This window comes from Rhinolophus hipposideros, assembly GCF_964194185.1.
Source record: "Rhinolophus hipposideros genome assembly, chromosome: 15".
Classification (NCBI taxonomy): Eukaryota; Metazoa; Chordata; class Mammalia; order Chiroptera; family Rhinolophidae; genus Rhinolophus; species Rhinolophus hipposideros.
The window spans coordinates 49,891,224-49,914,469 of NC_138061.1; the positions used below are offsets into that span (position 1 = coordinate 49,891,224).

General features: G+C 42.9%; 2 protein-coding genes across 15 annotated transcripts in view; one reads left to right on the forward strand and one right to left on the reverse strand.

The window, feature by feature from the left end:
- ASCC1 (activating signal cointegrator 1 complex subunit 1) overlaps positions 1 to 1,389 on the reverse strand; it is a 93,500-nt gene extending 92,111 nt beyond the window's left edge. For 2 of the 10 annotated variants that reach the window (XR_013994989.1, XM_081074346.1), the window contains exon 1: positions 1,172 to 1,389. Coding sequence is in view for 4 of the 10 variants with exons in the window: in XM_081074346.1 (XP_080930472.1) it covers positions 1,172 to 1,317 (146 nt within the window). In the remaining 6 variants the exon portion in view is untranslated. Of the gene's footprint in view, positions 1 to 135; positions 1,030 to 1,171 lie in introns of those variants that run through there. The other 8 variants (XM_081074349.1, XM_081074347.1, XM_081074345.1 and 5 more) reach the window with 8 other exon arrangements.
- Positions 979 to 13,510, forward strand: ANAPC16 (anaphase promoting complex subunit 16). 5 transcript variants are annotated; one of them, XM_081074357.1, is made up of 6 exons: positions 1,006 to 1,103; positions 1,787 to 1,982; positions 2,138 to 2,239; positions 5,121 to 5,289; positions 11,125 to 11,199; positions 11,914 to 13,510. In XM_081074357.1, exons 4-6 carry the CDS (start codon positions 5,148 to 5,150, stop codon positions 12,027 to 12,029), a joined length of 333 nt encoding a protein of 110 aa, XP_080930483.1. In that variant the 5' UTR covers positions 1,006 to 1,103; positions 1,787 to 1,982; positions 2,138 to 2,239; positions 5,121 to 5,147; the 3' UTR covers positions 12,030 to 13,510. The 5 variants fall into 5 exon arrangements, with proteins under 5 accessions (XP_080930480.1, XP_080930482.1, XP_080930483.1 ...); XM_081074358.1 differs by having other exon boundaries at positions 1,064 to 1,103; positions 1,728 to 1,982; XM_081074354.1 differs by lacking the exon at positions 2,138 to 2,239 and having other exon boundaries at positions 979 to 1,103.
- The last annotated feature ends 9,736 nt before the right edge of the window (positions 13,511 to 23,246 follow it).

Consider the following 23,246-nt stretch of genomic DNA (forward strand, 5'->3'; position numbering starts at 1 on the left):
TAACCTAAAAGGAGTGAAATGCAAACTTCGGTGTTTATCTAGGCATTTGCAATTCGCCCTTTCTCTCCAGCATAATTAAGAGAATTAGGGCTATTTAATACTCATCTTTCAAGGGGAAAAAGAGCCCCTAAGTACTTTCAGAGGTGCTTGAGGTATGCACCCTACAATGAGATCCAGGTGCCCATGGAGACCAAGCAGGACTTCGCCAACAGGGTTCTGAACGCCGCTTTCTAGCACCACGCGCTGAGAAGCCCGGCTTCTCGTCCCCCTTCGTGGAGCAGTAATTCAGGAAACAAGGCTTGCTTATGGACTGGTTTGAAGTTCAACCCATGCTCCTTTCACGTAGGTTGGGTAGTTTCGAAGCCCAAAACGCGCAAAGAATTCCACCGTCAACGGATCAACCGTTAATAAATACACTAATCGTCACTCCAACCCTCCGCAAGTTAAGTCACTTTAACGAGTAGTTTGCGTGTAGAACCAAGGAGAGATTTCGTGCTGGGAGAAGGAACAACACAGAAGGCAGACAGAGCCGCAGGGAGACAGGGGGCATCACCAGCAAGTTGAATGACTTTCCGCCCTAGCACCCTATTCCCCCCCAGGGCCTCTCAAAAAATAAGAGGACTTTAATGCCAAGGTCAGGCCCTCAGACCATGAGCTCGGAAAGAAGAGAGGCGCCTCAGGGACAGGACGCTCTTCGTCTGCCTTCTCTTTCCTGCCCTGGGCTACAGGATTGCTCAGCAGAGGCAAACGGCCAATTGAACCCAGCTTCGCGGTGGTGTGGACAGGGAGAAGAAAGCAGGAAGCCTGCAATGTCGTGGGGGAAGCGAAAGCCCTAAAATCACAAAAGCGAGCAACAACAAAAAATAAAAGTACACCAAAGCTGGTGAAGAAAAAAGGAGCCCGCCGCTTCAGGTAAAGCCCCCGGAGGCTGGAGGCCAAGGACCCGGAAGTGGTCCCCGGGAGCGCGTCCCCGGCGCCTCCCCAGCGCGCCACGCCCACCACGACACGGGCGCGCGCACGCCGCTGTGCGCGTCGCTGTCAGCGCGGCGGCTCCGGCTGGCCCTGTGGGCGGGGCTGTAGGAGAAAGTGCAAAAACCGCTGAGGTAAGTGGCCGAGGACACAAAGACCCCCGGGAACTTGGTGGGAAGGGAATTGATCGCTGGGCTCCTACCTGTAGGGACTAATAAAATGGAGTAGATAGGTGGAGAAACAGGAGCCTGCCGCAGAGGGCGTGTAAGGCAAGTTCCTCCGGCCGCGGTGGGCTGAGTGCGCATGCGGGCCGACGGCGTGGCGCATGCGCGGTGGGGCAGCGCCCATGGCGTCGCCCCCTGGGGATCGAGTTGGAGCGAGGGGAACCGGCTGGAGTAAACTTGGGAACCGCTGGCGTTCTGACCCCTGCGCTCTCCAGCCCCTTTCTTTCCATCCCACCTGGTTTTAGTTGCAACGTCTATTTGAATGGTAATCCAGCTGCTGTGGAATACAGCGGAACGACTTGTTGAGGATGAAATTTAATGATTGCTTACAATTTGCCACTGTACCCACCGTACCTCTTTCAGTGTCTTTAGATTTTTTTTTTCAAAAGAAAGGCTTCTTTTTAACAACATAGGTCTATCTCTGGTAGGAAGGAAAGTAGTCTATGAATACGAGGTCATCCCTGTCGTACCCACGCCGTGTCCCCCAAAAGAGCTTTGCTCTCCTGTAAGGGTACCTACTGCCCATGTTCCTAGCTTCCCCGATAAGGCCACACGCCAGGTGACTTCGTCATCAGCATTGATGCATTCCGCAGAATCCGTCTGAGCCGCCTGCCCTGGGGCTGGCAGCCCAGTGGGGGAGCGAGTCGTGCACATAGTTGTGCGGGATCCGGAGGCAAAAGAAAACGGCTGTGGACGAACCCTCGACACCAAACTTCTCCTTCGCCTGCATAACCTTTGCTGAGCTGCTAGCCCATGGTCTGCCATCGCTTCATCGTTCATTCGAGAAAGGTGATGCAGGTTCTGTGCTAGGCCTCGGGGGTAGAAAGACACCTCCTCCTCCCTGTCCTAGCTCGGGGGATTCCTCCTAGGATCGTGAACCTTAAAATGAACGTGCGAAGTACCTTAATAGAGGGCATTTTCGGAGCAGACTCCTTCGTCTCTAGGAGCTCGCTGGCTGAATATCGGATGGAGAGAATTAAAACTGTTCCCAGGAATAGGAATAGTAAAAACTGGGATCTGCATAGGGGGGAAAAAAGGATTCAAGAGTAAGTATCTGTTAGTGATTTTTGAAGGGCTAGCATTATTAAGTGTGTACGGTACCTGTAGCTGTTCCAAATGCTTTAGTTATAGCAACCTTCATGACACTTGTGAGGTACTACTATTATCCCCATTTTAGAGATGAGACAGCTGAGAAACAGGTTAAGTGATTTGTCCAGAATCATACAGCCAGTTAAGTAGCAAAACCTGGACATGAATCCAGGCCGAGAGGCTTCAGAGTCCGAGTTCTTAACCACTGTGCTACCCTGTTTCCCCAAAAATAAGACCTAGGTGGAAAATCAGCTCTAATGCATCCTTTGGAGTAAAAATTAATCTAAGACCCGGTCTTACATTATAGTAAAAGAAGACCGGGTCTTATAGTAAAATAAGACCTATTTTCAGGGACACATGGTATTTCACCTCTCACATGGCCCATGACATGCCAATAAACCCATTGCTTGAAAAATTTCACAGCAAATAAGCTAAAGTCTCTACACCTCAGTTTTGTTTCATCACTTATAAAATGAAGTAATTGGATTAGATGACCTTTAATGAATCTTGTGGTCCTGTGAAATGTTTAATTCATGTAGCAAGCATTTATTTAAATCAGCAGCTACTTAGTATAGACCTAGCATTTTGTTTGGTTCTGGTGATCTATCAGAATGCCTGCCTTTATAGAGCAGTTGCAAACTATGGTTTCTTCTTAGTTTCACTTTAACTCCTGTTACCACCTGCTTGCTGATAGCATTCAAAATTTAACCTAAATTTTTAAAGCTAGAAATTACTTAAGTGTATCTTTTCACCTCAACAGAAAACTGCTTATTTGTGTTACAGTTAGCTTTGTGCTAACTCTGCACTCCAGTTTTCAACCCTGACTGTTTTGTGTATTGAATGATAGTTGTTCTGAATTTGGAAGAAAATGGGATGAAAGGGAATTTCTTTGATTATATTCAGTTTAGAAGTTACACTGTATCTAGCCTTTGATTTCTTTCCTCACTCTGGCAGAGTAGTAGCTTAAGTGCTCTGCTGAGCAACTTGATTTCAAAATAGAAAGTATCCCTTGCATTTGCAACTGAATAAAGCATATATGAGGGTTGGGAGGGAGATTAGTTTTAAGTCTTAGGTGAGATATATAAACAGTTTACAGTGGGTTCTATTCTGAACTCATGGAAAATAAAGAGTACACTACTCTCCAAAAGATAGCTAAGTTGTCTGCATCCTTTATTTAGATCCCAGCAGGAATCCGTTTAGAAATTTGGACCTCGTCCATTAGTGCTTAAGTTCTTTTTAAAGAGCATTTAAAAACTTGTCAGGCTATATTTTGAGCTAGTGTGGTCCAAAGGATTGGATATGAATCTAACTTGAAAAGTAGTTGCCTCTATGGATATGAATATAATTTGCAAAGTTATAGAGCTCAGAGGAAAAAAGGAAAGATGCTCTAATACAAGATTGAAAATGTCATTAGTCAATCTGATTTTTAAGTAGGCTGACATTCTAATTATAACGGTTTCCTTACTGTTCCTCTATCCCACTTCAGTATTAATCAGTATTACTTATAGACATACAATGAAATGAGAAACTAAGCTCTGCTTCCCTCACAATCTTAAGTCATCATTACAAAATTAAAGAAACAGAACAGCCAGATTTTCAGAAATGCACAGGATGTCATTTTCCTTGCTAGGAAACTGGATTATGTATATGTAGGATTTATAGCTGCATAGAATTTCCTCATTTTGTCTATTTTTTCAAAAACAAGTTTCAGCTTTTTTTAACAAACTTTTGCATTTTATAATTAGCAAGAAAAAAATTCAGCTAAAATTCTCTCTGATCATTACAGAGGGAAAGTCATTTTTTAAAAATTGGTTTAAAGTCATTTTTATCTTTTTTTAATTGAGCTAAAATCACCTAACGTGAATTAACCATTAGCCATCAATTAACATCAAATAAAATTGAAAACACAGCTCTTCGATCACACTAGTTTTACAGCCACGTGAGGCTAGTGGCTACCATATTGGACAGTACAGAAATAGAGCATTAGAACATCTCCATAATGACAGAACGTTGCTAACAGTAGACTAGACCATTTATTAAAGAAAACACACTTTTTAGACTCGTAAACGTATGGTATAAGGTATTATGGCAAAAGTAGTGTGTTTTTTTTGAACTTTCATAAGGAGTCATGTATTCAGTATAGATTTTCTCATCTACATTTGGACTTTCTGATTTTTTGATATGACATAGGGTTAAACACCACGGCTGCTCTATTCCTAATAGGCCCTGAAATCCAAGGTCACTTCCTGAGCTATTTTGTTCCAGTTTTGGGACGCCACCAAGTGATCAACTTGCGTATTACATTTGGATGAAATTTCTTTTTTTAATTTTTTAATGAAAGGGCCAATATGTGTTTTCTAACCAATTCCCCTTCCTTGGGAACAGAACACAGTGTTTTCTGGAATTTTATTTGGAAAATTTTCTAAGTGGATTTTTGGTGTGGCTTGGTCAGGATGTATCCAAGACAAACTGTCCTATGAGGCATGGTTGTTTTATCCTCATATAATTTATTTCCTCAGTCAAATTGCTACCTTGGCACTGTCCTGTCACCCCTTCATAACCCATAAATCACCCAGTCAATCCCAAGCGACATGAACAGTTTGCTAATGGTAGGAAATAGATTTAAGTAGAAAAACTAAGAATAAACATAATCTTCACTTAAATTCTGAGTGACATTTTGGCCTCAGGCATCAATAAAAAATTGTGGGAGTAGAGAGGGTAGAAAAAAGGATAGCTAATTCTTTACTAAACTTATGCTGGCTTTTATGGCAGCTAGAATGAAATGTTGTCAATCTCACTCCCATCAACTTGCCAACTGCTGTTTTTCTTTCTCTGTAGTGAAGTGAGAATTCTACTAAAGAGGAAATGGCTGCTTCTTCCTCTTCCTCCTCAGCTGGTGGGGTCAGTGGAAGTTCTGTCACTGGATCTGGTTTCAGTGTCTCCGACCTTGCCCCACCACGGAAAGCCCTTTTCACCTACCCCAAAGGAGCTGGAGAGATGTTAGAAGGTGATCTCATGCTGCTTTTTGCTGAATAATTGGCTTCAGACCTGCAATGAATGTTAATTGTAAAGAAGCTATTAAGTGGGTTAGAGATGAATTTGCCCTGATTTCAGCTCTCCATTTCATCTTTTGTCCCCATTTCAAAATAATACCTTTAAAACACAAATCTCTCTCCAGAATCAGAATTGTGGAACTGAAAAACACTTTGGAAATCAAGGAGGTCATCTAGAGTTACGTAGGTCCAGAAATGTTAAAGTGATTTGATCATGTTAAAGACCAACTCAGCTCAGGAACCAGGAATTCTCTTGACTTCCTGTTCCAGTTTGCTTTATGCGTCTGCCTATGGTTATAGTAGGTATTTTGTTGTTGTTGTTGTTATATGGTTTATTTACAGATAGATTAACCCCATCCAAAAGGTTCTGAGAGGAAATCAAAACTAACATACTTGTATTATATGTGAAGAAGTCTGTGCTGGCCCACTGCAGAACAGTGCTGCTGTGGGGTTTCTCTAGCACTGGAGCTGAATTGTGCTTCATACTACCCACCATCTTATTCAGCACACATTTGCATACTAGCTGGGCAAGATCAGGGCACAGGCTGTAAGCATGAAGCAGCACTGGTGTCTGGAATTCATCAGATTCATGTCACTTTAGGAGCCACATCAATGAATTCTTAATAGGGAGCATAAAAATCACCTGTCGAGCTTATTAAATGCACATTTCTGGCCCACCTTAGAGATTCTGAATTAATCCAGCACAGGAACCTTTTCTTTTTTTAAATTTTATTTATTTATTTTTATTGGGGAGCAGTGTGCTTCTCTAGGGCCCATCAGCTCCAAGTCATTGGCCTTCAAACTAGTTGTGGAGGGCGCAGCTAGCTCACTGGCCCATGTGGGAACTGAACGGGCACCCTGTTGTTCAGAGCTTGCGCTCTAACCAAATGCGCCATCCAGCCACCCTTTTTTTTTTTTTAACTTGTATTTATTTAAGTGTGTTTTCCCAGGACCCATCAGCTCCAAGTCAAGTAGTTGTTTCAATCTAGTTGTGGAGGGCGCAGCTCACAGTGGCCCATGTGGGGATCGAACAGGCAACTTTGGTGTTATGAGCACTGCGCTCTAACCAGCTGAGCTAACCGGCCACCCCAGAAAACCTTCATTTTTGACTAACATCCAGGGGAATCTCATGAAAATGGTCCTTAATTATTAAACTGTTCATCATACTTTGAAAAAAATCAGCAAAGAACCTATTAAGGATTCAAAATCTACTTGATTCTACCACTTTTGTGCTTAATTATAGATCTCTTTTGCTTTAAATATTGCAAATTTCAGCAACAAGTACATTTAATCTGGAAATGTCTCTGAGAAAGTTACAAACTATAGTTAGGAATCGGTTTCTGGGGGGTGATCTTTATTCACTTATATCAGGTATAATAAAAAGCAGAGTTTTGTGTTAAGCCAGGGCAAACAGAAGAATCATTTTGACAGGAAAACAGAAAAACGGGGACCATAAGGCTTCTTCGAGTTGGTTCAAATCATAATTAGTAAAGTAGACAACCAGGTAGCATAGCTAGTGATACATCTGCAATGTATGTATTAATACTATTGTCTATACCTTTCCATTTTCTTCCATTACTCAAGTTACTATCACTGAGTCTGGAGGGAGTAAACAATTGGGGCCTTGTTTACCATATTTGGCACTAAGAATATATCATGACTTCAATTATATGCAGCAGAGACCTGGTGTTAAGGAAGTTCCCCACAAAACAAATGAAAACGTTGGAGGCATTTAAACTGCTTAATGAGTTTTATAGCTGCAGGAGAGGAATCAATGTTTAACAATGGATTCTGAGATTGAAGTCATTTAAATTCTAGCTACAGAAGGAATTTAATACTGGAGGTACCTCTTAATTCTCAAAGCTATCAGCATCCTCTGTCAGTATACACCAGATTACTTAGAAACATTAAAAAAGAGAGGTTTCTGAGATTATTCTGAATGTTGATGTTCTAACAATACAGTTCTGTCTGTTTTTATTCCATCCCAGTGTGCTTTATGAAGGCATGTGTTGGCTTTCTAGTGTAGGATGAATTTATACTAAGTTTAAATTCACAGTGCACAATTGTGATTCTTTTTCTCAGATGTAAAGTTTCATCCATATTTAAAGATGCTTACACTTTAAAGACAGACAATGAAAAATTAGAGATGGCAATCCCCGAACTATCCTGGTTAACTCAAGAATGTTAAATTGAAAATTAAGATGCAAATTTAGTGTTCCTAAATGTGAGTTAATAAAGATAGTAGATTTGGAAGCATCTTCTACCATGTTTATAAGTGATACTATTATTTAATTAACACATCATGTACCTGACCATTTTTCTTACAGTTTTAATTGAATATGAAAATAGAGTAGGAAGAGTTGCCTGTTCAGGGTAAAGAACAAAATCAGGAATCAAGGTTGGATGCATTTATAATCTTAACAGGTTCAACTTGATCTTTCATCCTCCTAAGTCTAGGATAATAAGCCCAAATAACCTATAGTTAACCTTGCGAATTAACCTTTGTGTGCACCTACCTACTCTCTCATAACAGACGCCTCACATAAGCAGTATACAGCAGTTTGCAGCATTCTCCTGCCCGTGGCTAAGATTGTCCTTATCCAGTTATTAATGAACAAATTAGACACTGCCTTCCAGCGCAGAAGTGGCTGAATTTTAGTGACATTATAGGCCGCTGAAGTATAAATTGTGTGACCTTGTCTGGTTTCCTGCTGTGAGGTAATATTCTTTTAAGTGAATTTGTTAGCATCCTATTTATTGGAGTTGCAGTGGTGTTAGATTTGGGCAATTTACTGAACTTTTCCCTCTTTATAACCTTTGCTTGTCCCTTAAGAGGAAAGCTGATGTATTGCTACTTGGTGTGTTACAAAGGGTTTGATTACAATTTCTAAATGGAAGACAGATTGCCCCAGGCTGACTCCTCTCTGGAGAAATTCCAGGCTTTAAATTGGTACAGATATCACATTTAATCGGATGTGGCTAAGAAGCAGTGGACTTTGTGGTTAACACAGAGCTGCAAATCAGCAAAAGTGTGTTCCATAGACATATAGAGTGGCAGAGTGATAGCGGCGAAGGAATATAGAAAGGCATATAGAGTACCCTTTTGAAAGATTAGCCTACATCCTTTTACTTTGAAGTTTATTACCAAGGGAAGGATGCAGATATTAGGTTGGTGCGAAAGTAATTGCAGTTTTTGCAATTATTTTTTACCTTTTAAACCGCAATTACTTTTGCACCAACCGTATACTATAATTTAAACATTTTATCCTAATAGCGCCTGTGATTAAATGTAAGTGGGACGCAGCACTTCCTAGAGCTCCCAGCTACATCCAGCTACATCTTGGCCTGATCCTTTTAGCCCATAACCCCCGCTGCCTTGTGTGAGTGAGAACCTAAAGTTCAGATAATTCAGGATCAACCCCCCTGAGCAGTGAGCTGTAATTCTCTATGCTTGTTCTTTCTAAAATAAAATTGACGAATAATTTGACTCTTTAAGCAAGGGTATGAATAAGATAAGGAACACTGGCATATCTACATGGAAGAGTCATAATAAATTGGCCTCATTGGTGTCAAATGTTCACACAGTCCCTCTTCTCATAGTGGTATTCATACTTATTTGCTGCCCAATTATCTAAAAACTCAGTGATATCATTAGCTTACCTAGATCTTTAAACTGGACTGTCAGTATAATATTCATTTAATTGAAAATACAATTTTTTTTGGTCAGTTAGATGATCTGCTCACAGATGACTTACGTTCAGCCAGAGGAATGGAGGTGGGAGGGGGAAGTAGGATCATATCCCATATGTCACAATATGTAGAATAGAGGTTGAATTTAAAGAATGTAACACTCGACCTAAAATGCATTTCACTTTATGAAATAAATTATATTTTGAAATAATATATAACATGTATGGAAATAGTTTTCATTTTTCTTTTTTTGCATCAATTTTTGAAGGTAGTATGGGACAGAAGCCCTCTTGGTTGTATATTCAGGCCATTTGGACACAATAATTGTGCGTTTTCGTATTGTTTACCATGACTTCTGAAATAAGGTCTGCCTTGTGTGAAACAGCATGAAGCCAGAATGGTCAGTCCTAATTCCGTGTCACCTAATACTGTCTGACACACAAACCCATGATTGATGGGTGAGTGCTTGACACCTAGTAGTGCTGGCATGAACTACCACCTAAAAAAAAAAAAAAAGTAGACAGCTGTGTCCTCTCCCTCCATTTGTTTTATAATTTTTGCAATAAGAAACCTTCTCTCCATGGTTTGAGCTACCCTTCTAAAAGTCCCATTTTCCAAGGGACCCAGCAGATTACTTTGGCCTTGTAATGTTAATTCCTTGAAGGTGGTGACTGTAGATAGGAAAAGTTTTGGTATGAAACAAAGTGCTATCCCAAGTCACACCCTTTCATCAAGTGACTTGACTCAGAATACAGGTAGGGAAGTATTTAAAGATGAAACACAGTAAATGAAGTCTGAATACTCAGAATCTTGGTTTAGGTCCTAAAGTATCTGATAATACATAGATAACAAAATATTGCTATTAAGTCCTTTTGCCATTTATTTCATTTATATAGTAACCATACTGAAAAGAAATCTCCAATTATCGGATTGTAATTTATACAAATTACACTCACAAAACTAATATTTGTAACGTTTAAATTCCAGTCATAGAGCACTTTTAAAAATGTCTTTCTGAGGGTGGCCTGTTAGCTCACTTGGTTAGAGCATGGTGCTGCTAACACCGAGGTTGCTGGTTAAATCCCCACATGGGCCACTGTGAGCTGCGCCCTCCTTAGCAAAAAAAAAAAGGAACAGAAAAAATAGAAAAAAAGCGTATTTCTGTGTTTTATAAATTAAAGTTGTAAATGACAATGATAAATTTCATGTGTATGTTCAAAAATAATCTACTGATTTAGACCGACGGGTTTATTTCTGGGTCCTCAATACAATTCCATTGATCTCTATGTAAAAAAAATAAATAAATAAAAAAAAATAAAAGTCCCATTTTCCTACATGAGCTCTACGTCTTTTGGGGTATGTTTTGCTGTATTCAGCCGTTGCCTGACAAGGAATAACATGAACTAGCTCAAATTTCACAATCATCTTCCAAGTGCTGTGGTGACTGCATTAGCTACCTTCTTATTGCCAGTTCTTGGCACCAGTACAATGCTAGGTTCTGAAATTGCACTATACTGTTATCGCCAACCAAATTGCAGTGTTTTGGTTCAGTTGGAAAATCAAGGTTACAATTTGCGTTTACAGAATGAAATTTCCCAGCAGTGTTTTGACATGGTCATAGTGATGTAATTTGATACACTAAAAATCAACAACAGCTATTTTTCCCTTGGCTGTACTTTTTAGAATGAAAATGATTTTAGAGTTTTGTGTTTTGATAGCAGCAGGGTCACAGGGCCAAATGTGTCAGCTGTCAGTGTTTGTCTGACATACGCGTACAGGAGAAGAGAACATGAAGAAACTATCAGGTTGGGAGGGGGGAAATGTTGACCAGGACATCAGACTGAGGTTTCTTGTTTTTGTTTTTATAAACACTATTTTTAAACTTTTAAACAAGTAGAGGGACTATTTTAATATTCTAGGTACAGAAGTAGCTTTTATGCAGAGTAGTATTAGTTCTAAATGAAACAGAAGCCCTCTTTTTAAACACTGAAAAGTAGACCCTGAATGTAAAAGCAAGGAAAAGAATGGACATGTTTACTTGGTTTACAGGAGCCATAAAACCCTTAGGGCAGATTAAAACTTTTCTCTTTTGTCTGTAGATGGCTCTGAGAGATTCCTCTGCGAATCTGTTTTCAGCTATCAAGTGGCATCTACGCTTAAACAGGTGAAACATGGTAAGCATATGAGTGTTGTGTACTTAACTCTGAGAATAAATGTACTGGGGTGGGGTGGGGTATAAAGGGGCATTCAGAAAGGTCATTGTGTTCTTGTCAAACTCCCGAAATTCAGCAAGGCTTTTTAAGTGGGCTTTCTAAATTACCTGCAAGCAAGAACATTCTACAGCCTTAATTCAGACATAAGTCCACATTAAGTCTTAAAGTTAAAGTCAAAAGGGTTAGTTTTCTAGGGGAGTTAATGCTTCCTACTCCTCTTGTGCTGCTTTTTCCTCTCCTTTCTGAAACCTTCTTTTACTGTTGTCTTCTACTAATTATCATAGCTTCATCTTCAAGTCCTGTAATACTTCATGACCTACCTGGATTCTGAGATCCTCGCAGCACCTTTTCTGTCCCATCATGCCTCACCAGGCCTTCACTCATGCATCAGGGAACTTGTTCCCCAGCAGACCATTTCTCCATTGAAGGCATCAGGTGGGGGGAAAGCTGCAATTGCCTGTAACCATAGGATCTTATACACATTACCTTGACATGGAGGATAAGTAGTACTTTTTAAGATTAAGTCTTCTGAACAACATAGACTAACACCCCATCATTAGAATAGTGAGGGAAAAACTTCTAGAAATCATTTTTAAACCAATCATAGTGGTTGGTGACTGTCTCATGAGAAATACCATACACTGTATTATATTTTACCTCCTTGACTCGTTACAGATCAGCAAGTTGCTCGGATGGAAAAACTAGCTGGTTTGGTAGAAGAGCTGGAGGCAGATGAGTGGCGATTTAAACCCATCGAGCAGCTGCTGGGGTTCACACCCTCTTCAGGCTGACCTTGCCTGGATGGTCACCCTGGCATGCGCAGCACCTGCTGAGCCAGTGCGGGACCTTGCTTACAGCTCACGTAGCCATCCAGAGATTCACAGCTCCGTTGCTGAATTGTTCATTCACATCCATACTCGGTTTCTCTGTATCTATCCACAAGCAACAAATATTTAAACGTATGATCTTACAGGGAAAATTTTTGTTCATTCATTTTAAAACATTGAGAATTAGATTAAGACAATTGGCATCAGAGAACCAGGAGGTTTGGGTTTAGTCACAAACCAGGAAAGACACATGCCAGAATTGGCCATCTGAATGGCGTCTCTGCTGACAGTCATGCACTGCATGGGATGTTTACCAGTCAAGTCCAAGGTCAGGATCTGGAGTTCTAAAATTCAGCATTTCTGACCTAAAACAGTTCTTTTTTGCAGATGAATGTGACTTCAACTCAGGACCGGTCCAAATGAGGAATTTTTAAATGTTCAGAGGTTTTTTTCTGTTTTTAGACATCTAATTCTATAGATTCTAATGTTTTGTAACCTCTTCCAGACATGCCAAGAGTTGGCCAAAAGAATTGCTTTTTGAATGGTGAAGCACTTGTAAATACAAAGCAGGGAGCAAAATCCTTTAAAAACAGAAATCCTAAGTTCACCTTGTTGGTGGACTCAAGCAATTCTTTAGCAAATAAATCCTTTAAAAGGGCTCCAAATTAGTTTCTTTTATCTTTTCAAAGTCTCAGGGATTTGGGCTAGGGGGAAAGAGAGCAAATTACCTTTTATAAGAAGGGAATCTGAAAACCATTTCTCCTAAGCAAATGGTAGATTTGCTTTATCTCAAGGATATTTATCTTTACAGACATATATGAATTTATCTTATCAATATCGGAGTAGGTTTTTATATCATAATGGGGAATACCTGGAATGCTGAGTGGTGTCCTTTATTCTCCCTCATGGGATCCCAGGGTCCACACTGTACAGTTAGGAGAATCGTTTATTAGATTTTATGCAAATTTTGCCTCAGGCAACATTTGCATTTCTCTTCATTTATAACTTGTACCTGACCTGCTTAGCGTTGCTTAATTATAAATATAAATCCCAGGAGCAATTGGCCTTAATCTCAGGAGTTCAAAATGTTTAACATATTACCTGACAGGGAGGTGGTGACTTCATTGAGTCGGTAAGAATTTGAGCACAGACGTTAAAGACGTGCCCCTGGACACATAGCACAGGCAGAGGAAAGTCTCGGAACTTGGAATTGATAATTCAGCCCACTCTTCTTGTCTCTAAAGCACATCAGAGCACAAAAATTACTAGCCCACAAACTTCACCTATTTCTGTATTATTCTCAACCCAAACAGTTTCCATTATTTGAAAACCATTGAGTTTCCTAACATTGTATTTTTTTTAGCATCAACCATGTGTATCATTACCAAAGGAAAAATTAAAAATACCTAGACTGCAATAAACCTTAAATCATATTTTCAGTGACAGTTTAGAAGCAATCACTAGTTTTCTCTCATTTGTTCCATTTACATAACTACAACACAGACAACATTAGCTCATCTTTACCCTTTAGTATTTGAACTTATATAATTTTTTTCTCTTTAAATTGGACACTTCTTTATATGGCCTTAGAAATTGAAGAGATCCTAAGGTTGAACAGAAATGCTTTCTGAAGCACCTTTCACAGTGATTATTCAGCTACTACTTGAGTGCTGCCAGGAAAAAAACCCTCACTGTTTTATGAAGGTGGCCCCTGCCTCTCTGCCCCTTTCTTTTGGTTATTCTGTTTCATTGTCGACAATTCCTATTACCATGGACTGAAAGATGGACCTTGTTGCTCATCTGTCATCCCTTCTGCGCTCATATGCCAGTCACTCAAGCATTAATTACAATCCTTTCAATAATGCTCCAAAATATATAATAACGTCTAATACAGAAGAGGAACTTGAAGCTCAGAGCAAGCATTACTTGCCAAAGCTGCATAGCTAAGTAAATGGCCAGGTCTGGACTTGAACTCAAAGTCTGCCAGACTCCAAAGCTGAGATTAATTTAGATGCACGATGCTGCATTCCACTGAGCCCATCCCAGTGCCTTATACCCCCCCGCCAAAAAAAAGAGCCTAAAACTTTCTCTTTTTTAAAATAAAAGTAAGTATCTGGTGGAAATAAGCTTTGTTCCTACCCTCCCTTCCCCCCCCCCCTTGGTGATAAGGGATCTCAAGCACAACGAGGGAACAGCCTGTCCTTTAGAACTGATAGGAATTAGTATATGTTAATGCCTACATGACCTTTTGCATCCATATGGTGAAAACAGGTCCTTGAGGGACACCTAAGTGAGCAAGGAGGAAAGTAAGAGGGCAGATGGCAGCTAATGACCAGGACTGCACGGACGGCCGTCCTAAGACAGCTAATGGTAATGGTACCTCTGTGTGGAAGACACTTGGCTGTTTCCAAAGCATTTTCACAGACGTCATGTCTTGATTCTCACATCAACCCTGTCAGAGAAATGAGGCAAGTGTTATTTTACAGTGAAGGAAACAGGTACAGAGAAAGTAAGGTACCAAGATTATCATAATAAACAATAGGGCTGGGTCTTTCTAATCTTTTCCTCCATGCCTTCTAGTTCATTATAAGAAAATACGAAGGCAGAATGTGCTGTTAATAAAGAATTATTCATGTCAACCTGATATATAATTCCATACAACTCTTTTGACTTACAGTAATGAAACATATATAACAAAGCTGGTTTTACTTTTACATAGTCCAAATTTTTACTTTTTGACTTCACATTATTCAGGATCAGCATGAAAGTCCTGATCTTTCACGGATACACGTGTTATTCATGCCATCCCAGGCCTGATAACTCACGTGTAACGACAGTGGACTGGAACTCAAAGTCCAGCTCCTGAGCCCAGGACCTCTCTGTCCAGGTACCTGCAGCCTATGCTTCCTTTCCTCCACGTGCTTTGAGTCTTGCGTCCCTTCTTACCTATCGGAATACCAGGCACTGAAGTGGTAGAAATGTGGACCACAAGGCCAGGTTGGAGGTAGAAGAAAGGATGAAGGACCAGGGGACGCCTGTCATCTAGAAGGAAGAGGAGGAACCTGCCCAGTGATGTGTCCTTTCGGGCAAACTTAAGAGAGACTATACTACACTTGGAGGAGAAGGCCACTCTGCCTCTCCTTGTCCTTTTGCCAAAGCATCTAACGTTGTCTAAAATATCCTTCCGGGCCTCCTTGCAATTTCTTGAAGTTCCAACCAAGACATCTTTCCACAAAAAGAGAAAATGTTTAATAAACAGGTCCTTGGGAGAGTTAAACTTTGGGTTGCAGGCAGAATACGATGATACCAGAGCTTTTCCTGCTTCCCAGTGCTGAGTTTTGGACGGAGATGGTACTAAAGGAGAAGGAGAAGAAGGGAAGGAGGCTGGAGCATGATGCTTTTCCGCTAGCCTCTCTTATTCACATCTGTATTTCAGAGTTTCAGAGCTGGAAGAGACCTTAGCAATCATCTAGTTCATTCCCTGATAGTCGAGACCTTGTTTGTCTCATTCACTGCTGTACACTCAGTACCTAGAACACTTCCTGGTACATAGTTGGTGTACTACAGGTATTGATTGAATGAATGAATGTATGAATTTGTTGTATGTTTACCGTTTTAGAAGGTGTGCTAGCTATTTGCAGTGCAATATCCATAATGGAGTAATGTCTACGTAATTGAGATAGGTGGTGGGCAGAGCCAAAACTATAACCAGGATCTCAGCCCAGAGCTCTCTGTAATGCTACACTGACAGGTGGAAGCTGTGGAATAAACGGAAACTGTGCCAAAGCAGCCCTGTCACATGATCCCATCTATGTGAGGAGCCAAGGCAATGATGCTGGTGGCTCCCTGCCCTCCTCCTGCACATGCGTCTGGTGGTAATGCCGGGTCAATATCCACAAGCTCTCCTCTCAAGATACATTAATTTCTGTCTGTCAGGTTTAGTCCCTAGAGAAGTTATTTTCCAGAATCAGCTGATTTCATTTTTATATTATAAGCTCTTTAGTGCAGGTAATGAAATAACATACAGTTTATGACCAGGGGATGTTCCTTTCCAAATGTCTTTCATTCGTTAAACAATTGTTGAGCACTTGGTATGTGTCTAGCACCTGCTAGATGCTTAGGATATGCTGTCAAACAAGACAGTCACCAACCTTGAGCTTATAAATATATTAAGAGAGACAAAAAGGTAATTTTTAAGTGTAAAACCAGTCTGATAAGAGAAAGCATGAGATGCTATAAAATCAGACAGCTAATCCAGCTGAGCCAGAGAACTCTTCCTAGAAAGATGATGTTTAGGCTGAGACCGAAGAACAAGTAAGATGGGAAGAGAGAGCTTTCTAGGTAGAGGGAATAAAATACGCAAAGGCCCGAAGGTGAGACGGCATCATGCTTTCAGTGGGGCTGCAGGTGCTTTGTTATGCTGGTTCCTAGACTATAAGAGCAAGAGATGAGAGAATTGGACCTCATGGGTCATGCTAAGGAATTTGAACTTCAACCAGAGAACAGCAGGGAACTATTAAAGAGCTTTGAAGTAGGAAAATGACAAAATGTGCTTTCACCCTGGTCAGATGGCTCAGTTGGTTAGAGCGCAAGCTCATAACAACAAGGTTGCCCGTTCAATTCCCACCTGGGATGGTGGGCTGTGTCCCCTGCAACTAAAGATTGAAAATGTCACTGGACTTAAGAGCTGAGCTGCGCCCTCCACAACTAGATTGAAGGACAACGACTTGGAGCTGATGGGTCCTGGAAAAAAACACTGTTCCCCAATATTCCCCAATAAAAATTTTTTTAAAAATGTGTTTTCACTTCAGAAATTTTAGTTGGCAGGACTGGTGGCAAATGAGTAGCGGTTAAAATCCAGATCTTTTAGGAAGCTGTTGTGGAAATCTAGGTGAGGGATAATTGCAACCTAAATTAAAGATGTTGAGACAGGATGGATCTGATTTGAGAGTTGCTCACTAAGTATCATATACAAGACTTGATGACCAGTCAAACTTGGAGAGCTCAGGGAGAACACTCAGGTTTCTCGTGTGAGTAGCTGAGGGACTGGTGGTACTATTCACTGAGACACAGGTACAGAAAGAGAAGCAGACTCAAGGAGATGTCCAATAGGCAGGTGACTATGGGTTTATAGCCCAGGAGAGTGAGCTGGGCCTAAGTTAGATTTGGGACTCACCAGCCTAGAGATGTTTATTAAACCAAAGGTGGGCACAGACAGAATTGCCCAGGGAGAGAGCCCATGGAATCAGAAGACAACTGGACCAAGGAGGGATTCCTGAGGAACCCTAACATGGAAGGGACAGGAAAACAACTGGCAGGAAGAAAGAAAGCTGGAAAACAAGGATGAGTTTGGTGGCATCAGAAAAACCAAGGGGAAAGGACGTTTTAAGAAGGAGGGTGCAAACAGCAGTATCTGGTGCAGCCAAGCAATTAAGTGAGATGAGGGATGCAGAAGCTCTTTGGATTTTACCAAGGAGACTGTTGGTGACCTTGTCTCACCAGCAGCTGCCTTAGTGTGTGGTGGAGGCAGAGCCAGACTACTGTGGGCAAGAGAGAGAGTGGAAGGTGAAAACGTGGGGCCACATCTGGGCAGCACTTTTAAGGGAGTTCAACTGGAAGGGGTGGCAAAACTGAGGGACAGAGAGGATGACAGTTAAAGGAGGACACACACAGTCAAAATGGTTTTGTTTTGTGTGTGTGTGTGTGTTTTTTTTTTTTATGATGGGAGAGGTCGAAAACAAAGTGGGGATAACTGAGGTGTAAGAACTCTGAGGGAGTGGGAGGGCATGGGATCCAGAGCCCATTTGGAGTGATTGCTTTTAGAAGAAGGACACATTGTGTGGGTCAATGTGTAGGTGAGGTGGCAGGGAGCTGAAGGAGTTCCCATCAGATGGCTTCTGTTTTCTCTGTGAAGAAGGCAAGTTGGTCTGTTGAGGGTCAGAGGATTGTCAAGCACCTTTAGGGGCCAGTTGCAGTTAGAGTCCCTGAACTTGCAGTGGTACCAGTCTTTGGGGAAGTAGCAGCTCCTAGCAGCCTGGCAGCAGGAATGGAAAAATGAATAGTTGGTGGTTACAGTTTTGCATGGTAAGGGCAAGAGGGTAAGCAAATCGTTGATCCAGGGCTAGCAAGGAAAGGAACTGAAAACAAGAAGAGGTAACCAGAGAGAAAGTAGAAGGGTCAAACATTTATTCAGGGCCTACTATGTCTCTGGTAATATGCAGAGAAACAAATACAAAGAGCAGTAGTTCCAAAACCTGTCTGTGCCTCAGAATCAAGCTTAATTAAAACATACACACACACACACTTCCTGCCCTCACTCCTGGGGTCCAGTAGGTCTCAGGTTGGGGGGTCTCGTGTGACTCTTCCATAGCCAGGTTTGGAAACCACCACTTGCACCCATGGGAAAAGCAGACAAGTAAACAGACACAGAATATATACGGTACCATAACTCCATGACTGACCTATACAGTGTGTTGTGGAAGCCAAGAGGGCTTGGAGCAGGGAATGAAGAAGGGATGACAAGGAAAATTTCCTAGAGAAGGTGAGCCTGTGCCTGAGCGTGACTGGTGAGTCAGACTTTGAGCAGAGAGAGAAGACGCCAAATAAGCATTCCAAGTACAGACAGGGAACAGCGTGTGCAAAGGCAGGGCTGCATTTGTGGAACTCCGAGTCGTTTGGTGTGGCTGGAGCAAAGGGTGTAAACAGGGGAGTGGTGAGCTCTCAGGAGAACGAAGCAAGAAGCAGATTGTTTTAAGCCTTGTTCACCGTGCTCCACTTTCCATCAAAAGAGCATTTCTCTGACACAGCCAGGGAACACCTAAGTAAGAGGCCAAGAATCCTGGCTTTCACAATAAATAACTTAGAAAGCAGGTTCCTTGGGGCCTGGACGGGTTAGACCCACAGACTGGTATAAGGCAGCAGATGTGATATCTGCAGGCCACTAGGTGGTGAGCAGTATTTTTGCTCTGACTAGAACTAAGTATTTACAGATTCATATGTATTCACTTACTTTGAGGGAAAGGCAGATGTCCTAAGCTCAGAGAGAATTATTGAAGGAGCCTTCCTTCTGGGCTCTGAGCCAAAAACCAGGATAAGAGGCAGCCTAAAGTGATCAAATGCAAAGTATATGGACGTTGTGGGGAGATGTTTTCCCCCCTAAATGGTTTCTCCTCCTTCTTTCCCTGGCCCTGAAAGCCTGAAGTAGACTTCCACACCCTCTCTCCCCTCCTTATTCTCAGAAATCTTCAGGCATATATTTCAAGATAAACCACACAAGCATGGGCATTTCATTTGTTTAGCAAACCCAAAGGTCACATTTGGGGGCTGTTGAAGTCAGAGTCTAACCACTTAACTTTCTGCAGTCTCCAAAATATAGTCAATCTGGAATAGTCTGTGAAGTCAGGGCAATTTAGCTCGCAAAAAAAAACACATACTGCCTGGACGAGAATCATGGCCCAGAGAAGAAACAAGGCTCATTCTATGGCCCTGCTTCATCAAGCTCAAGGCTAGAGTGCTTTGGAAAGCACTCTTGATAATGAAAAGGAAAATCAGATTCTCCCAGCCAGTCCGAGATTGCAGCTGGAGTACCAGGCGCAACGACCTCCAGAGACCGATGGACTCAGGAGCCAGGAAGAAAGCAGGACATGGTCCCCACGCCATCTCTCAGTACAGAGGAGTATTCATTCCCAGGGCTAGAAAGGAAGCAGAAGGAGGAGTGGAGGATCCAGGAGGAAGGCAGCGCCTTGCTGTCTGGAAGCACAAGCCCTGACCCCACCTGCAGTTAAGCCTTATCCAGTATGCTGCCAGCCAAGGGGTGTCCTCATTAGGCGAATAGGAAAACAGAGGCTTAGCCTCCGAGTTCTGCAGCTCTGCGTGACCCTGGGGATCATCAAGGCCAAGGACAGAGACATAATCTCCCATTCTGAGCCTTTGCAGTCTCTTTTAAGTCCTACTGGCTCTGTGGCAAATGAGCTTTCCATTAAAAAGTTAGGCTTCTGGAAGGTGCCAATGTAATACTCTTAGATTTAAAAGTTGCTGAGGAGGATGGGAAAGGTTTCAGTCATGAAGGCCAGAGTGATCATGAGGGCCTGGGCTCAGAATCCAAACCTCTCATTTTGGCACCGGGGGTCGCAGGGTAGGTACAAGTTGTATCCAGGCACTAAGAATCCTAAAAATGTTCCTCGTGGTTAATATATAGTGAGGAGCTACTATATGTGGGGAATTGTGCGAAGCACTTCTCACACATGTCATTTACTCAGTGGGAGAGGCCATGTGCGACAGAAGAAGCCACCAAGGCAGGAAGGAATCCTACAGCCCAAGAGCTGAAGGGATCTTAGCAATTGTATTAGTTTGGGCTAGAGCTGCTGTAACAGCCTACTGACGCTGCCGTAACAAAGTGCGATAGACTCAGTGGCTTAAGCAACAGAAACCTAATTGTCTCACAGCTCTGGAGGCTGGAAGTCCAAAATCAAGATGTCGGCAGGGTTGGTTCCTTCTGGAAGCTGTGAAGGAAGGGATCTGTTCCAGGCCTCTCTCCTTGGCTTATACATGGCCCTCTTCTCCCTGTGTCTCTTTTTTCATCTCCTCTCTATATGTCTCGGTGTCCAAATTTTGCCCTTTTATAAGGACACCATCATATTGGATTAGGGATCACCCTACTAACCTCATTTTAATGTGATTACCTCTGTCGAGATCTATTTCCAAATATGGGTACATTCTAAGGTACTAGAGTTAGGACTCCAACACATACATTTTGAGAAGAGAGACAATTCCACCTATAACCAAACCCCCTTTTATTAATGAGAGTATTGAAGCCTCAAGTGGGAAAGTGAGGTCACACAGCAAATTGAAAAAAACACTAGAACCCAGGTCTTTTGGGGCCCCCAAGCCTTGAGCAAACTTCCCCAGGAGGAGCAGCATTGCCTGCTTGGAGCCCCTTCTCCAAGAAGGGGATCCCTGAGCCTGGACAAGTCTGGGGGGCACCCTGTACAATCTCTGTACAGGCCTGGGGTGAGGACACCCTAAATCTCTCTTACAAACCGGTATTTGGAGAAAGACTCTGAAATGCCGGAGAGGAAGAAGCCCAATTAATGGAGCTTCGTATAAGCACTGGGGTTTAGTTTCCATGGCCAGCCCCCTTGTTCAGGAGGCAGATACACAGTGTGTCACCCAGAGCTTTGCTCCTCCAACAGCTCAGTTAGCCGGAATACGGCAGAGAGGGGGTGGCTGCTCACTCGCTCTCCTTGTTCACTCCCTTTGGGCCCGCCTTTGCCTTGAGGCCAGCATCTGGCCTCCATACCTGGCCAAAGGCTGCTAGGTCTCCATTTTGCAATCTGTTTTGAGAACTCACTAAGAAGGCTCTTTTGAAAGTCTCGTGCAACTTACAGAAGCAACACAGGTTTCAAGAGCCTGGCTCTTGCAGCTTCAAAAACAAGGAGGCAAAAATTGAGATTGAATATAGCACAAAAGTGTGGGTGACACCAAACCACAGATGAGTTGATAGGCTGGGGGGAAGGAAGTGAAAAGTTCACCTTGTCCTTCCCTGTAATAGATGGTTGTTGGTTTTCCAGGTTTGCTTTTTTTTTTATAATTTTTCATTCAATAAAAATAGCCCAATGGGACAACATATTCTAGCATTCGTGGAAATACAAACTAGGAACCACATCATAGAATGTTCTGCTCCAAACTTGGCCCTGGTTCCCCGGGCAGCTCCCAGTTCCTTCTGATTCATGCAGCAGCAGTGGAGGCCCTCACCCTGTCCCAGGTGGGGTCTGGCCGACAGGGAGGAAGGGAGGAGGTGGTTCAGAGGCATCAGCTGTTTCCCTGCATCTGAGCCAAGACCCAGGCCTCAGCTAGCAGCTCAGCTTTGTCCCCTGAGTCTGTTTCCACACTGTGAAAAGTTTCCATCACAAAGAGTCCATTCAGGAAGCCAAGGTTAGAGGCAAACGGTCTTCTGGGAAAATGGTGAAGGCCTGCAAGGCCTGGGGCTTCCAGCACTGATTGCTCCCCACACTCGCCCCCTCCCCCGGGGGCCTGGGACCCACCCAGCGGGGTGGGGCAGGCAGCTCTGCAGGTTACAGGATGTGAAAGTGGGGACTGGGGTTAAGAAAAAGAATACAAGCCTGGGACCAGAACACACCCAGCAGAGGGCCATGTGCAGTTCTCTTCAGGGTTTCCTGTGGGTACACTGAGAACATTGTGTTCCGACTGAGAAATTACCCAGCTGAGCCGGCTCCAGACACCTCCCCTGGGTCCTAGTGCGACCCAGCATCACTCTCGGCCTTAGGGGGCCTGCACCTGCGTGAAGCCCACGGTAGGAAGGACCGTGGGGAGACCATTTCCATCATGTCCTCCCTCCTGGGTGAGGACCCCAGTGATCAGACTATGAGCACTTACCTTCTGATTCAGCCTGTATTTCCAAAGCGTCCTCCATGTGCTTGACACTGTCACACAGTGGCACCTCATGTCCCTCCTGTCAAAAACATCCTCCAGATGACAACGCTGAGGCTCTGGGGAATTGGGAGGAACAAGCAAGGTCAGCAGGCAAGGTGTTTGGACCCACGTCTCCTTACATTTGAGGAATAACTGATTCTGAGACATCACTTCAAACCCTTGAAATTAAGTGCGCCTTTGCCTTTCAAGTTTCTCCCCAGATTAATTTGAGAATAAGGTGCTTTCTTAATGAATGCTCGAAAACGGCTGAAAGCTCAGGCCTGTGATACAGAGCTGCCCGGAGAAGCCATAGCCTGAGACCCGTCCTGCCCAGAGCCTGCTGAGCCCTAGTGATCACGTCTGCCCTGTGCGTGAGCTCCCTGCAACTGCTGCTGCCAGGAGACATCGTGCAGCACGACACCAGGCCCTAGATTGTTCTGTGCCCGTGGAGAGTCCTGGAGCGCAGACGCATACGCTCGGCCCCAGCCCAAGTAGCCAAGAATCGAGGGGCCAGCAGAGACGGAGAGGTGACTTAGGAGGAAATGCAGGCTCTCTGGTTACAAGAGATTTTTGCAGTTTTTTAAAATGGGTTCTAGATTGTAAATTCCTCTGCTAGATTGTAAACCCTCCTCTCCAAGTCATCTTTATATCCTATGTGTGATAGGATATAATCTTTGGTCTGATCCTTGATAAACAGTTGTTGGATGATCTGAATGAAAGTCACCCACTGGAAAACCTTGCCTTAGCTTT

What these genes read in the sequence shown, in the direction of transcription:
- ANAPC16 (XM_081074354.1), top strand. Translation starts at nt 5,148, where the DNA reads ATGGCTGCTTCTTCCTCTTCCTCCTCAGCTGGTGGGGTCAGTGGAAGT. An exon ending in AGCTGGAGAGATGTTAGAAG is followed by an intron (nt 5,290 to 11,124) that starts GTGATCTCATGC and finishes TTTTGTCTGTAG; the next exon opens with ATGGCTCTGAGAGATTCCTC. An exon ending in GCTTAAACAGGTGAAACATG is followed by an intron (nt 11,200 to 11,913) that starts GTAAGCATATGA and finishes GACTCGTTACAG; the next exon opens with ATCAGCAAGTTGCTCGGATG.